The 13782-nt window shown below is 40.4% G+C and overlaps 1 protein-coding gene across 2 annotated transcripts in view; it reads right to left on the reverse strand.

Moving 5' to 3' along the window:
• Nucleotides 1-5255: 5255 nt before the first annotated feature.
• The window catches only part of LOC117034945 (zinc finger protein 599), a 34930-nt gene continuing 26403 nt past the window's right edge, over nucleotides 5256-13782 (reverse strand). Inside the window, exon 5 of one of the 2 annotated variants that reach the window (XM_033128462.1) lies at nucleotides 5256-8543. In XM_033128462.1, coding sequence (XP_032984353.1) covers nucleotides 7602-8543 — 942 coding nt within the window. In that variant the 3' untranslated portion in view covers nucleotides 5256-7601. Of the gene's footprint in view, nucleotides 8960-13782 lie in introns of both variants that reach the window. The other variant, XM_033128461.1, reaches the window with a different exon arrangement.

Raw genomic sequence — 13782 nt, forward strand, 5'->3', positions numbered from 1 at the left:
TTGAAATGCTAGGGAATATTGAAGAATATATGAGAGATAATTAAGGAAACATGGCATGGTATCAAAAATTAAGAGCAATTGTAATTATGGATAGACTGGCCACTACAGATAGTTGTGGGATAGTGTCAGTAGCTTTTTGTTTCTCCCATTCTCTGTCCTTCCTTTGCTCTCCCAAGCACAGATGCTGCGCAGATGAGTTAGTCCTTTTAGAAAAAATACAAGAGGAGTAAAATTTCATGACACGTGAAAATTACTTGAAATTCAAATTTGTTTCCATAAAAACGTCTTAGAATATCGCTACACTCTACATATTGTCCATGGCTATTTAGGTACTTTAATGACAGAATTGAGTAGTTATGAAAGAGATGGCATGTGGTCCTTTCATTGCATCACAATCTTGTGTGTGCACAAGTGCAGTGATGCTGTTTTAACTTAAAAGCAGGTCAAGTGGCATGCATATTTCCACACCTTGGCATTATATTTTATTTTTGTTACTAGTGTACATCCATCATGTCAAAATATCAGAAAGTGGACTTCAAATGTCATGCTTTTAAGGCACAGCAGAGTGTGTTATTTTGTTATTGAATTAGATGACAGAACATTGTGTTCAGTATGCAATGACACTATAGCTGTGATAAGAATGAATCAATATAACCAGATTAAAACTCACTATTCACAAAAAAATGGTCAGAAAAAAGTTAGAAAAATTACAATGGAATATCTTATCACAGCAGGTACTTTGTGAAAAATATTTGAATCCATCCTGTGTTCGTGAGTTAGTAATGTCAATGGTTTATTCCTTTACATGGGCTTAACCATCATCAGTTCCAGGAATTTTGGCTGAAATAAATAGGAACTGAAGTTCGAAGTTGTTCCACCATACGGCAATTCTATTGCTTAAGTATTGGCAGTTTTATGATTTTTAAACTTAGTGCCAAGAATAAAACTTTCTGAATGAGAATTACTTTGAACAATTACTACAATATACCTGGAAGTTAGCTTTTGCTCCAGATTTGATGTTTCCTGATGAATTCAACCTAAAATAACAAGGCAAAGTGTGTTTATAAGCAAAAGTTAAACTGCAATAAAGTCTTTTCATCAAAAATTAACCTTGTTTTGGATTTCCCATTAAGATGGCAGAGTAGGTAAACTCTGTACTTACCTCCTCTCACAACCACATCAAAACTACAACTAAACTACAAAATGATTATTGAGAATCACCTGAAGTCTAGCTGAACGAAAGTCCTTCAACTAAGAACATACAGAAGAAGCCTCAAGACAGGAGGGACAGAGACATGAAGTGGGCTGTTCCCACATCCTCCTGTGACCGTTAAAAATTGGAGGTATATCTCAGCTACAGAGATTCCCTCTGGAGGAGCATGGGGTCCCAGTCCCTTACTAGGCTCTCTAGGCCAGGGTTCCAGTGCTGGGGAGAGAAGTCCCCATAACTTCTGGCTGTGAAAACCCACGGAGATTGTGGCTGAGTGAGACGAGGGAGGCTACAGTCCTAGGTGCTCCTCTTATAGGGCCTGTGCACAGACTGACAGTTTCAGTCACTCTGAGCTCCAGTGTTAAGGCAGCAGCTCAAAGGGCACCAGGGGCATACGGGGAGGTACTGAATTGTCTGCTTCAGGGTGAGGCCTGGAGGGGCAGCTTTATCCTGGATGGAGGAGTTGGCGGAAGCCATTGTTTTTTTGAGCCCTCCCACCTCCTTGCTTACAGACACAAGGAGCTGCCATATCTGAATTTCCATCAACCTGCCTAACAGCAATTGTTGGCCCACCCTGGTAATTCCCTGAGACCCCACCACCCTAACTTTCAGGCCCACCCAAGCTGCTTCCAGTGGCTTCTCCATACAAATGGCCTATTTTGGCTCATGCTGTGAACTTTTCCTAAAATCTCCAAAGGTTCACAAAACCTAAACAAGCATCATCTAGCTTTGAAGTGTACCTCTGTATGAGCAGCCCTAAGCCCAGCAGTAGCGACAGCCAGCCTTGGTTTGTGGATTGGCTTCTTGAGGCACCTTCAAGCCTAATGTGGGCAGTGGCCATCTGTGGATTGCTCTGTGGCTCGTGCCAGGGCACGACACAGAATGCAGCTGAACTTGGCCTGTGGTGGGACCCCTTCTAGGAGACACTGGGTAGTGGCCAGCTTCGGACCCAGCCAGAGCATCACCTGCTTCCTATGAGGACAACACACCTGATGGGCAGACTGGACAGGCAGCAGATCCTTGCTAAAGTGAATCCTGCTCTGTAGGGTCAGCCCCTGCACTGTAGTCACAGCCAGTCCTCACAACAAATCAGCCCAAGGGTCATGCCCATCCACTGATGTGCCAAGAGCAACCAAGGCTCAAGGCAACAGGAGGGCATATACAACCCACATAAGGAACACACCTGGAGCACCCAGCTTAGGTGACCAGGGATATTGTGCCACTGGGCCACACAGGACACCTACTACATAAGGCCGCTCTACTAAGATTGGGAGACATAGAAGCCCTACCTAATACATAGAAACAAATACAGAGAGGCAGCAAAAATGGGTAGACAAACATGTCCCAAATAAAAGAACAAAACAAAGCTCCAGAAAAAGAACTAAACAAAGTGGAGACAACAATCTACCAGATGCAGAATTCAAAACACTTGTATAAGGATGGTCAATGATCTCAGTGAGAACTTCAACAAAGAGATAGGAAACATAAAAAAGGAGATTAAAAAAAAAAGGGGGCCGGCCCGGTGGCTCAGGCGGTTAGAGCTCCATGCTCCTAACTCAGAAGGCTGCCACTTCGATTCCCACCTGGGCCAGTGGGCTCTCAACCACAAGGTTGCCAGTTCAATTCATCAAGTCCCGCAAGGGATCGTGGGCTCCACCCCCTGCAACTAAGATTGAACACGGCACCTTGAGCTGAGCTGCCGCTGAGCTCCCGGATGGCTCCGTTGGTTGGAGTGCATCCTCTCAACCACAAGGTTGCCGGTTCAACTCCCACAAGTGATGGTGGGCTGTGTCCCCTGCAACTAGCAACGGCAACTGGACCTGGAGCTGAACTGCGCCTGACACAACTAAGACTGAAAGGACAATAACTTGACTTGGAAAACAGGCCTGGAAGTACACACTGTTCCCCAATAAAGTCCTGTTCCCCTTCCCCAATAAATCTTAAAAAAAAAAAAAAAAAAAGGAACCAGTCAGAAATAAAGAATACAATAACTGAAATGAAGACTACAGTAGAGGAAATCAACAGATTAAAGTGGAGGAATGAATTAGTGATTTGGAAGATAAGGTAGCAGAAAACACCCAAGCAGAACAGCAAAAAGAAAAAAAATCCAAAAAACAAGGATAACAACATCAAGGGGCCTCTAGGATAACATCAAATGTACCAACATTCACGTCATAGGGATACCAGGAGGAGAGAGAGCAAGGAATTGAAAACCTCTTTGAAGAAATAATGACTGAAAACTTCCCTAACTTCACAAAGGAAATAGACATACAAGACCAGGAAACACAGGGTCCAAACAAGATCAACCCAAAGAGGCCCACAGCAAGACACATTATAATTAAAATGCCAAATCCTAAAAGCAGCAAGAGAAAAGCTGCTTCCCCCTCTGAGGGAAGACCATCAGCTGATTTCTCGACAAAAACTTTGCAGGACAGAAGGAATTGGCATAAAATATTCAAAATGATGAAAAGCAAGGACCTACAACTAAAGAGTATCTACCCAGCAAAGCTATCATTTAGAATCGAAGGACAGTTCAAGAGCTTTCCAGATAAGAAAAAGCTAAAGGAGTTCATCACCACCAAACCAGTATTACAAGGAATCTTAGAGGAAAATCCCAATGCCCGGGCCGCACTCCACATCAGTTAAATCAGAACCTCTGTGTGTGTGTGTGTGTGTGTGTGTGTGGCCTGGACATCATTATTTTTTCAAAGAAGAAGAAAGATATGATAAAAAATATGAATAATAAAATGCCTATGAGTACATATCTATCAACAATTACTTTAAAAGTAAATGGATTAAATGTTCCAATCAAAAGATAAGGTGGCTAAATGGGTAAGAAAGTAAGATCCTTACATATGCCGCCTATAAGAGACTCACTTAAGATTGAAAGACACACACAGACTGAAAGTACAGGGATGGAAAAAGATATTCCATGAAAATGGAAAGAAACAAAAGCTGGGGTAGCGATACTTAACACCAGACAAGAGAGACTTTAAAACAAAGGCTGTAACAAGAGACAAGGATTCAGTAATCCCACTTCAGGGTATTTATCCAAAGAAACCCAAAACACTGCTTCGAGGGGATGTGTGCATATGTTCATTGCAGCATTTTTTACAATGGCCAAGATGTGGAGGAAGCCTGGGTGTCTGAATGGAAGAATGGATAAAGAGGAGGTGGTACATAAATACAGTGGAATGTTGCTTGGCCATGGAAGGGAATGGGTTCTTGCCATCTGTGGTGGCAGGGATGGACCTGGAGGGTATTGAGCTGAGTGGAGTATGTCAGACAGAGAAAGACAGATGCAATGTGATTTTGCTTATATGTGGAATTTAAGAACAAAATAAAAAACAAAACAAACAAACTCATTGATACAGAGAACATTTTGATGGTTGCCAGATGGGAGGGGGTTTGGCGGACTGGGTGAAAAAGGTAAAGGGATTAAGAAGTACAAATTGGTAGTTACAAAATAGTCATGGGGATGTAAAACATAGGGAATATAGTCAATAATATGGTAATAACTATGTATAGTGCCAGGTGGGTAGTAGACTGGTCAGGGAGATCACTCCTTAAATTATATAAATGTCTAAGTACTATGCTGTACACCTGAAATTAATATTGAATATCAACTGCAAATGAAACATTTTAAAAGTGGGAAACAAGGGTGAAGGGGAATAAGAGGTTCTAATTTCCAAGTATAAAACAAGTCATGGGGATGTAACGTACAGCATAGGGAATATATCAGTAATATTGTGATAGCATGGTACAGTGTTAGATGGTTGTTGGACTTACCATAGTGATCACTTCTTTAGGTATGTAAATGTTGAATAGCTATGTTGTATACCTGAAACTAATATAATATTGTATGTTAGCTGTATTTTAATAAAAATCTTTAAAACAATTAACCTTATTTCAATCACAATATCAAGAAGCTTTATACACTTCTCATGCTGACAATAGTTATAACAAGAAGTGAGAGCTTCACTGAACACTCATTTGCATCTGATACATTTCCCAAGCTCAAACTACAATTCCTGCACGGATTTTCAGACTTGATGTAACTTTGCAAAGGAAATTTCCTTATGTATAAATTCATTTAACTGTGCCACTGAGAAATTTCCACATTTAGGAAATAACCTGAATTGGAAGTGATTAATCTGCAATGTAATCACATGCAAAAAAGGCAAATATCAAGAGAAGAATCTAATGGAATTCTATACATACCACCCAAGTGATAAATATAGTCTATTGAAATTGTATAGTCATGGAATGTTGTCAATATTTGACAGTACTGATGTCATGTGTAGAGACACTTTAAAAGATGAAATAGTAACATTTTATGAGTGCTATATTGCATTTTATTAAAATTCATTGTTAATTTTTTTAAAAAGATGAAATAGGTGAAATAAATTCAGATATACATTAACACATGAACATTTGTCATCTATTTTGATAAGAAACATTAACTTTTATCTCATTAAGTGAAATGTTAGCTCTCCCCAAAATAATAATATACATTGTACTGGTAGACCTATATTGCAAAACTATACACTCAATCATTATTATATTTTGAATTTTAAGAATTAAAAATGTGTAGAAATTTGTTTCTCAATTGTTACATGTGTGCTGCTATAACATCCTTTATTTTTGACTCTTGGCCTAAAATATTTACTATTTGGCCAATGAGAGAGAAAGTTTCCAACCTCTGATGTATACCACAAACTCTAAATCAATCACTAAACTTAAAAAAGCTAATAAATCAATAAGAGGACATAAAAAGGAATTAAAAAATAATCCAAAGGCTGATTTAGTAAATACTGAGCCACTGCTACATAGGGGAAATACAGGTTCAGGTTCCTGTGAGTCTCTGGTCACCACAACTAATCAGTACATGACCTTTTATGGAATGTTTTTTTTCTGTTTAAACGCACCTTATATATGTTTCTTATAAATAAATTATATGCAATATTTCATTATAACAAAAATATTTCAATTACGTCTTTTGTGTAATGTACTCTTGTTATTGTAGTGCTTTAACTCTCTGTCATCCACGTGTACAAACAGTACATACGTACAGTACTCAAACAATAAAATAGTACACACGGCATAGTTCTGTGAACATACACACTATGCTGTTCAGTACAGTCCTGTAAAGTAATTCCTAGAAAATAAAGCTGAAGGTTAACTATTCAGGATAATCTTTGGGCCAGAGAAATATCTTTCTCAGTATCTGATAATTCATACTGAAGAGAAACATAATTGTCATGCCTGTAAAAGTTTTCTGTGGCAGCTAATCACTTGTTATCTAAACGGTCATATTAGAAATTGACCCAGCCTAGAGCCTTCCACTACACCTGAGAATTTTCCATGAGAGAGACTCAGTGGTTATCATGCATTTAGGAAAACTGTATAAAATAATCTCCTCATGTTTATACTATAAATCCATCTGAAGAGTATTTTAAAAGAAGAGGTAGGAGAGAAAGGAAATGGAAATGTGTGTATGGCTTCTTTCCAATTTCCCTGACACGCTTATAACAACTGGCTATTTTGAGGTGGGGGGATTGGGATATGAGGGATAAAAAGGACTTACCCCCTTTATGTGTTTTTTATAACATCCAAAGTTAGACCATTGAGGGTACCTCTACCAACAATTATTAAAAGTACTCTTTATTCCAAAACACTGTCCTGTCTACCTTTGAGGAACATAAGCTAGGTGATATGCAGACCTAGGGAACACGCAGGAGCCCTACCGAGGTTCAAAGGTGGGGCCTGGCCGTCCCAGAAAAGAGAACTGCACATCTATGTCCCTGAGGTTGGCTGGAACCAGGTCCAGGCTAGTGTGGCCAGAGAGAACAGCAATTGATAATTGATGGAGTGGGGTAACAGGGCCAGAGGCACAGGTAGGGCACCATGGACATTTTTATTCAATTATGATTCTATGAAACCATGAGAAGAGTTCAGCAGGAACACAAAAGATTTTCTCCTGTTTTCTAAAAATGTTCTAGTTGAGTGTTTTAAATTTTGGTTAGAATTTCTCAACCTTCTAAACACTGCATGTTTGTCTCCTCATTTTGGCCGTCTCCCTTGGTTTGTTTCTGTGTATTAAGTAGATGTGCTACATCTCCCAGTTTTGGCAGGATGGCCTTATGCAGTAAATGTCCTGTGGGACCCAGTGGTGCCGTCTCTGTTCACCTGAGCCAGGTGCTCCAAGAGGTTTATCCACACAGTGCACTGGCCCATCACACATCCTGCAGCTCCATCAAAAGTAGAATTTTAGTTAATGTGTATATTTAATTGGTTATATTTAAAAGGAAAGGTATTTCACCAGTATGAGTTCACTAAAATCGACTGAGGTGAACACACTTGCAAAAACCTTCCTACAAAAAACTTCCTTTTAAACTCTGGTATGAATCTTTCGATGGTGAGTAAACGAGGAACTGTGGCTGAAGACCTTTCCACATTCACTACATTCAAAGGGTTTCTCTCCAGTGTGAGTTCTCATGTGCTGAGTTAAAGCAAAGTTGTCACAAAAGGCCTTTTCACATTCTTTGCACTCATAAGGTTTTTCTCCAGTGTGGATCCTATTATGCCGAACAAAATTTGCAGGTTGGGAAAAGGCCTTTCCACATTCTCTGCATACATAGGGCTTCTCTCCGGTGTGAATCCTCATGTGTCGAGTAAAGGAAGAGCTATAGTAAAAGACTTTTGCACATACTTTACACTCCAAGGACTTTTCTCCACTGTGGGTTCTATTATGTCGGATAAAAACAGAGTGGTGTGTAAAGGCCTTTCCACATTCCCTGCACTCATAGGGCCTCTCACTAGTGTGAATCCTCATGTGTTGAATTAAGGAAGAACTGTCACAAAAGGCTTTGCCACATTCTTTGCACTCAAAGGGCTTCTCTCCAGTATGGGTCCTCTTATGCCGGATGAAAGTAGAGCGATAAGTAAAGGCCTTTCCACATTCACTGCACTCATAAGGTTTCTCGCCAGTGTGAATCCTCATGTGTTGAGTGAAGGATGAGTTGAGACAAAAAGCTTTTCCACATTCTTTGCACAGAAAGGGTTTTTCTCCTGTGTGGGTCATATTATGCTGGATGAAAGTGGAGCGGTGGGTGAAAGCTTTACCACATTCTTTGCACTCATAGGGCTTATCTCCAGTGTGAATACGCTGGTGCTCTGTGAGGTGAGACCTGCGTTTGAAGGCCTTCCCACACTCGATACACTTGTATGGTTGTTCCCCAGTGTGAAACCTCATATGTCGAATAAAGTCTGCCATATAGCGACAGGCTTTCCCACATTCATTGCATTCATAGGGCTTCACTCCAGCATGAATCTGTTGATGCTGAACAAGAATCCAATTCTTGCTAAACCCCTTTCCACATTCCTTGCATTTGTAGAGGTTTTTTCGTCCATCAATCACAGGGCCGTTTCCTGGTCCTTGGGAATCGTGTTCACGCAGCACATCTCGTGTAGTGACTCGCTCCTGTAAACCCCTTAAACGCAGACTATCTTCTGTCTCTAAACCATCATGTTTATGGCTCAGGCTCCTATAGTTTATCTCCTTGTGGAGGTCTGTTCCTGGCCTCAAGCTCCCTTGCTGCATTTCTGATAGCTTTTCCTGATCCCTTGCTTGCCCCAACTTGGAATCTCTTGAGTTTCCCTGTGTCACTCCTTCCTTACAAGAGGCTTCCTCAGACAAGGCCAGCTGAGAAGCAATAGGCTCTGTGGTTTCAAGTTTTGCTTCTTTACCTGAAGGAAGTCCAATACAAAAAGGTGTGTATGAGTGATGTTAACAAAGAATAAACAAAATCACCATTTTAAGGAGAGACTGAAGATGAAACTAATGCTTCTAACACTTACTGCATTTTCACATCTCTTAAACCCAGATTTACAATTTCTTTCTTTACTAACCCTTGAACTCTTGACATCTCAGAAAGGAAACCCAGGAGGAAAAGCTGGGGCAGGGCACAGAGAATCTAAAGTGGAGACTCCTCCTCAATCTCCAGAATAGGGGACGGTGGGTAATGATTACACTGTATGTAATGACTGAGCTCTAAGAGAGGATATCCCACGGTGCAATGACAGCACAGGGAAGGGGCACCTAATTTGGCCCAGATGGGAGACAGAAAGAGGTCAGTGGAGGCTGTTTGGAAAAGAAGCTATGTGGGCTTATTTCTACAGGAGAGTAGAAATTCCCAGGCAGAGGAATTAGGAGGAAAACTGTAGCAGACAGAAAGTACAAAGGTTCAGAGTCTAGAGAGAATACTCAATGCCAGGTGAAGTAAAGCAGATAAGAGGATGAGATGGTGGAGATGTGGATGGAAAGGCAGGCAGTGACAGATGAGAAACATTCTCAAGATTATGGCCTGTGTGAAAGTGGGGGAGTGTGAGAAGCCACGGGTGCACATACTGAGTCTACTATGTCTGAATAAAGACTAGGTGAACAGACACAAAATTGATAACATCTAGATGAAGGAAATTATAAAACTTAATGCATTAATAAAGATCTACATGAAAATAAAATAAAGTCACTGATTTTCCTCATATTCTTCTGAAAACTCAATACAACTTCAGATAAAATTCCAGTAGGGCTTTTCATGAATACTGACAAGTTGATTGTGGGATTTACATAAATGAACAAAGGAACGAGGATATCTCTGAAGAAGAATAAAGCCAGGACGGCTTGCCCTTTGAAGGTAGGATTATGATGAATTTATATACATCAAGACAATGTGACATAGGCATAGATACAAAAAAAACTGAAAATGTTGTTAATAGCAGTATAAAAATGATATGTACACCTTAAATTTATTTTTTAGCATGTTTTATTGTGGCAAAATATACGTAACATAAAATTTACCATTTTAAGATGAAACGATCTTAAAAAGTAATGGATAGAATAATCAAATGAAGTGGACAAATTCCTTGAAAGGCTCAAATGACCAAAACTGACACAAGAAAAAACAGAGTATGTGAACAGCCCTATATTTATCTAAAACAACAAATTTGGAATAACAAACCTTCCTAAAGAAAAAGTGATGGAATCACAAATCCAAAATAAAGTGGTTATCTATGTGAGGGAGGCAGCACAGGAACGGAAAAGGAAAGACACATTGATAGACGTAAGGAGTAGATAACCTTCTTGTACTTAGGTGAATGGTTTGCAGGTGTTCATCACAATTTTTTAAAGGGGAATGAATGAATACTGAAATAAAATGAAATAAAATAAAACAGGACATACACTGACCAATGAGAACAGTATCATAAATCACAGTTGATGGTTTTTCTAAATCTGTACACCTTGGGACAGTTATAAAAGTTAGAGGGCCTACACAGTATTTACTGTAGTTATTCCTTCGGGTCTCTGAGACAGAGGCCCCAGTCTGAAACCCCAGCAGTATCTCACACTAGCTCTGTGGCCTTTAGCAAGCCACTCAAAGTCCTTTAGCCTCCCTGACAGGTCAGTTGTTAGGACGAAGTGAAAGAGTACATAGACAGCACTTAGTAAGGTGCCAGGCACTGAGGAAGCAATCAGTGTATGTTAGCCATCGTGTCTATATTATGGGACCTAACACACTCGGGTTGAAGTTGAAGGTATAAACACGAGTGAGTTCACCAAGATAAACAGCATAGAATAAAAAGTAAGGGCTGTCAGATTCTTGCTGAAGCCAATGTTGAAGAAGGGATTAAAGACGATGACAGAAAGTCAAGTCAGAAGAGGAAACGAGAGCAAAATGTTACAAAAGCTCAGGCATGATAATGTGGGAAAAGTTTTTGCTGAGTTGAGAGGCAGTAAATCACTGCGGTGGAAAGTGTGGGGTAGGGAGCCAGAATACCTCAGTTCCAACTCTGCCTCTGCCAAGCTAGGTGTTCTTGGGAAAATGATTAATATTTAGTTTTCTGTAATGGACTGAATGTTTGCATTCCCCCCAGATTTATAAAGCCCTAACCTGCAATGTGTATTTGGAGATTGGGCCTTTATAGAGTTAAGGTTAAGTGAGGTCATAAAGGTATGGCCCTGATCTGACAGGATTAATTTCCTTCTAAGACACCAGACAGCTTTCCCCACCATGCACCACGCACCCACCTAGGAAAGGCCATGGTCTCCTTCCTCTTCTTAGAAGGACACTAATCCCATGATGAGGGCTCCACCTTCATGATCTCATCTAAACCCAATTACCTCCTAAAGGCCCCACCTCTTAAGATGATCACATTGGGGGGTTATGGCTTCAACCCATGAATTTTGGGAGGACAAAAATTTCAGTCCATAACAATGTTACTTGAGAAAAAGCATGTAAATCAATCAGTACAGTGCACGGCAAATGTTCAGTAAACTGTAGACTGCTATCTATTAGCATTATTATAGTTGTTGCATTTGCCAGTCAGAATGTCAACAGCGACCTGCGTAAGAACGTTGTCAGTACTGTGGTGCTGAGAAATACCACTCCTGGGCCTCAAAGAGTAAAGGGAAAGATACCACCTGGTCACCAGTATGTGGAGTGGTGAGGACTCTTGCACATGGCTGGAGGGAATGTGAAACGGTGTAGCCACTTTGAAACAATTTGGTGGGTTTTATTAAAATGAATCATTATCTATACCATGACCCAGATACCATGACCCAGAGAGTTGACTCATACGTATACTGCCAACAGAAATGTGTGATTATATCCAACAAAAATATGATCTAGACCATTCATAGCAGCATTATTTATAATATTTCGAAAATGCAGACAAAACCAATGTCCACCAACAGGAAAAGGGGTATATGTAATCTGTTCATTTATTGAGATACTGCACAGTAATAAATGAACTCCAAATACATATAAACAAGCCACATGAATAAATCTAAGAGTCATAATGGTTATCAAAAGAAGACAGACATGACAGTATTAAGTACTGCGGGGTTCCATTTATAAGCCTTTAAAACTAATCAATGGTGATAGAGTCGCAACCCTTTTGTACAAGGGGATATTGACAAGCAGGGAGTCTGTGAGGTGCTGAAAATATGGTGTTTCTTGACCTGTGTGGTGGTTACTTTGGTTTATATATTAATATATATGCAAAGTTTCATAAAGATGAACCTTTAAGATTTACACATTCACTATGTGTAAATTATACCTCAGTATAAAAATGAAATCATAAAAAACAGTACAGGGGAGGTCTAGAAGTCCTGTGTGAATGTCTCTTCTAAGAATGAGAAAACTCCTCCAAGAAGCTTGGTTTTCAGGTGAAGCAGAGTCAACAACGTTTAGATGCTGTTGGAGAGCCAAGAGCATGTTTTGTTTTATGTTTCCCCCAAGTGTCAGAAACTTCACGTTTTTCATGTTGGGAAGAGAGAAGAGGAAGATACAGAAGAGGCAAAAAGTCAGTGAAGAAGCGTGTGCCCTGATGCAGCAGACAGATTCGTGGATGGCTTCCCACAATCCCTGCCTCATGGTGTTCACATTCTTTTATGATCCCCTCTGCCTGAATGCTGGCAGGACCTTGATTTGCTCCTAATGAACAGAATATAGAAGATAAAGTATATGTGTAGTATACCTCTTGTTGGAGTCTCTCACACCATGAATTGATCTGAAGATGTAAGCTGACATGTTGTGAGCTGCTGATGATTGCAGTTTCGCAGAGGACCCAGCTAAGCTGTGCCTGGACTTCTGATCCATATATGAGAGATAATACATGAGTGGTATTTTAAGCTGCTATGTTTGTGGTAATACTGCTACATAGCAATAGTTAACTAACTCACCTGAGAAGGCAGGTGAAGGTGTGATCTAGACTCTGTTGGGGGAATAAACGATGAGTGGGGATGAGAACTCTTACTCAGAGGCGAGAAGGAAGCTGTAGGGATGAGTCAGTGAGGATTAAAGAGCAAGGAAAACAAGTTCATAGCCTTTACTTTCAACATAAAGTAGGTCATATGCTAAGTTATAAATGGCTAGGGAGATGGTGATATTTGGAACAAGGTATGAGTGGACGGGGAAGCGGATGTAAGGCACAGAGCTGACGAGAAGCAAAGAGCAAACATGGGGAGGCCCCTTAGGAATCTGTTAGCATCCTGGAGGCAGGAGATGATGATAGCTTGCACTGCTTATGCTGGAACTGATGAAATAGGTGAAGGTGATATGTCTGATGAAATATGATTGAGATGTGGGCATGGCTGGATATTGGATTTGATGAAGATGGAGGTGTTGAGAGGTTGTCAAAGATTCTTATTGGCTTTCTCAGCTTACTGAATGGCAGGATCATTAATTCAAAAGGGGGCAATTTGTAGGTATAATGGGTATGAGATGCCCTTGAAACATTCAAGTGGAGATGTGGAATTGTGGAGAGGGGTGAAGGTTTGACAGACTCGAGGAGCTTAGAAGGAGCTGGCCAGAAACACTCACTGACTGAGCAGCCTGAAGGAATACTACAGGGGAGAGATCACGCATCTGCCTCGGTGCAGATCCACACACACGATGGCTCCAGCTGCCCTTAGCAGCCCAGATGTGGGGCTGACAAAGGCAAATGTCCCCTTGATGTTTTATAAGACAAAAAGGCGAGAAGATAACAAAACTAGGGACTCCTTCTAAATA

Source organism: Rhinolophus ferrumequinum, chromosome 15 (assembly GCF_004115265.2).
Source record: "Rhinolophus ferrumequinum isolate MPI-CBG mRhiFer1 chromosome 15, mRhiFer1_v1.p, whole genome shotgun sequence".
Taxonomy (NCBI): Eukaryota; Metazoa; Chordata; class Mammalia; order Chiroptera; family Rhinolophidae; genus Rhinolophus; species Rhinolophus ferrumequinum.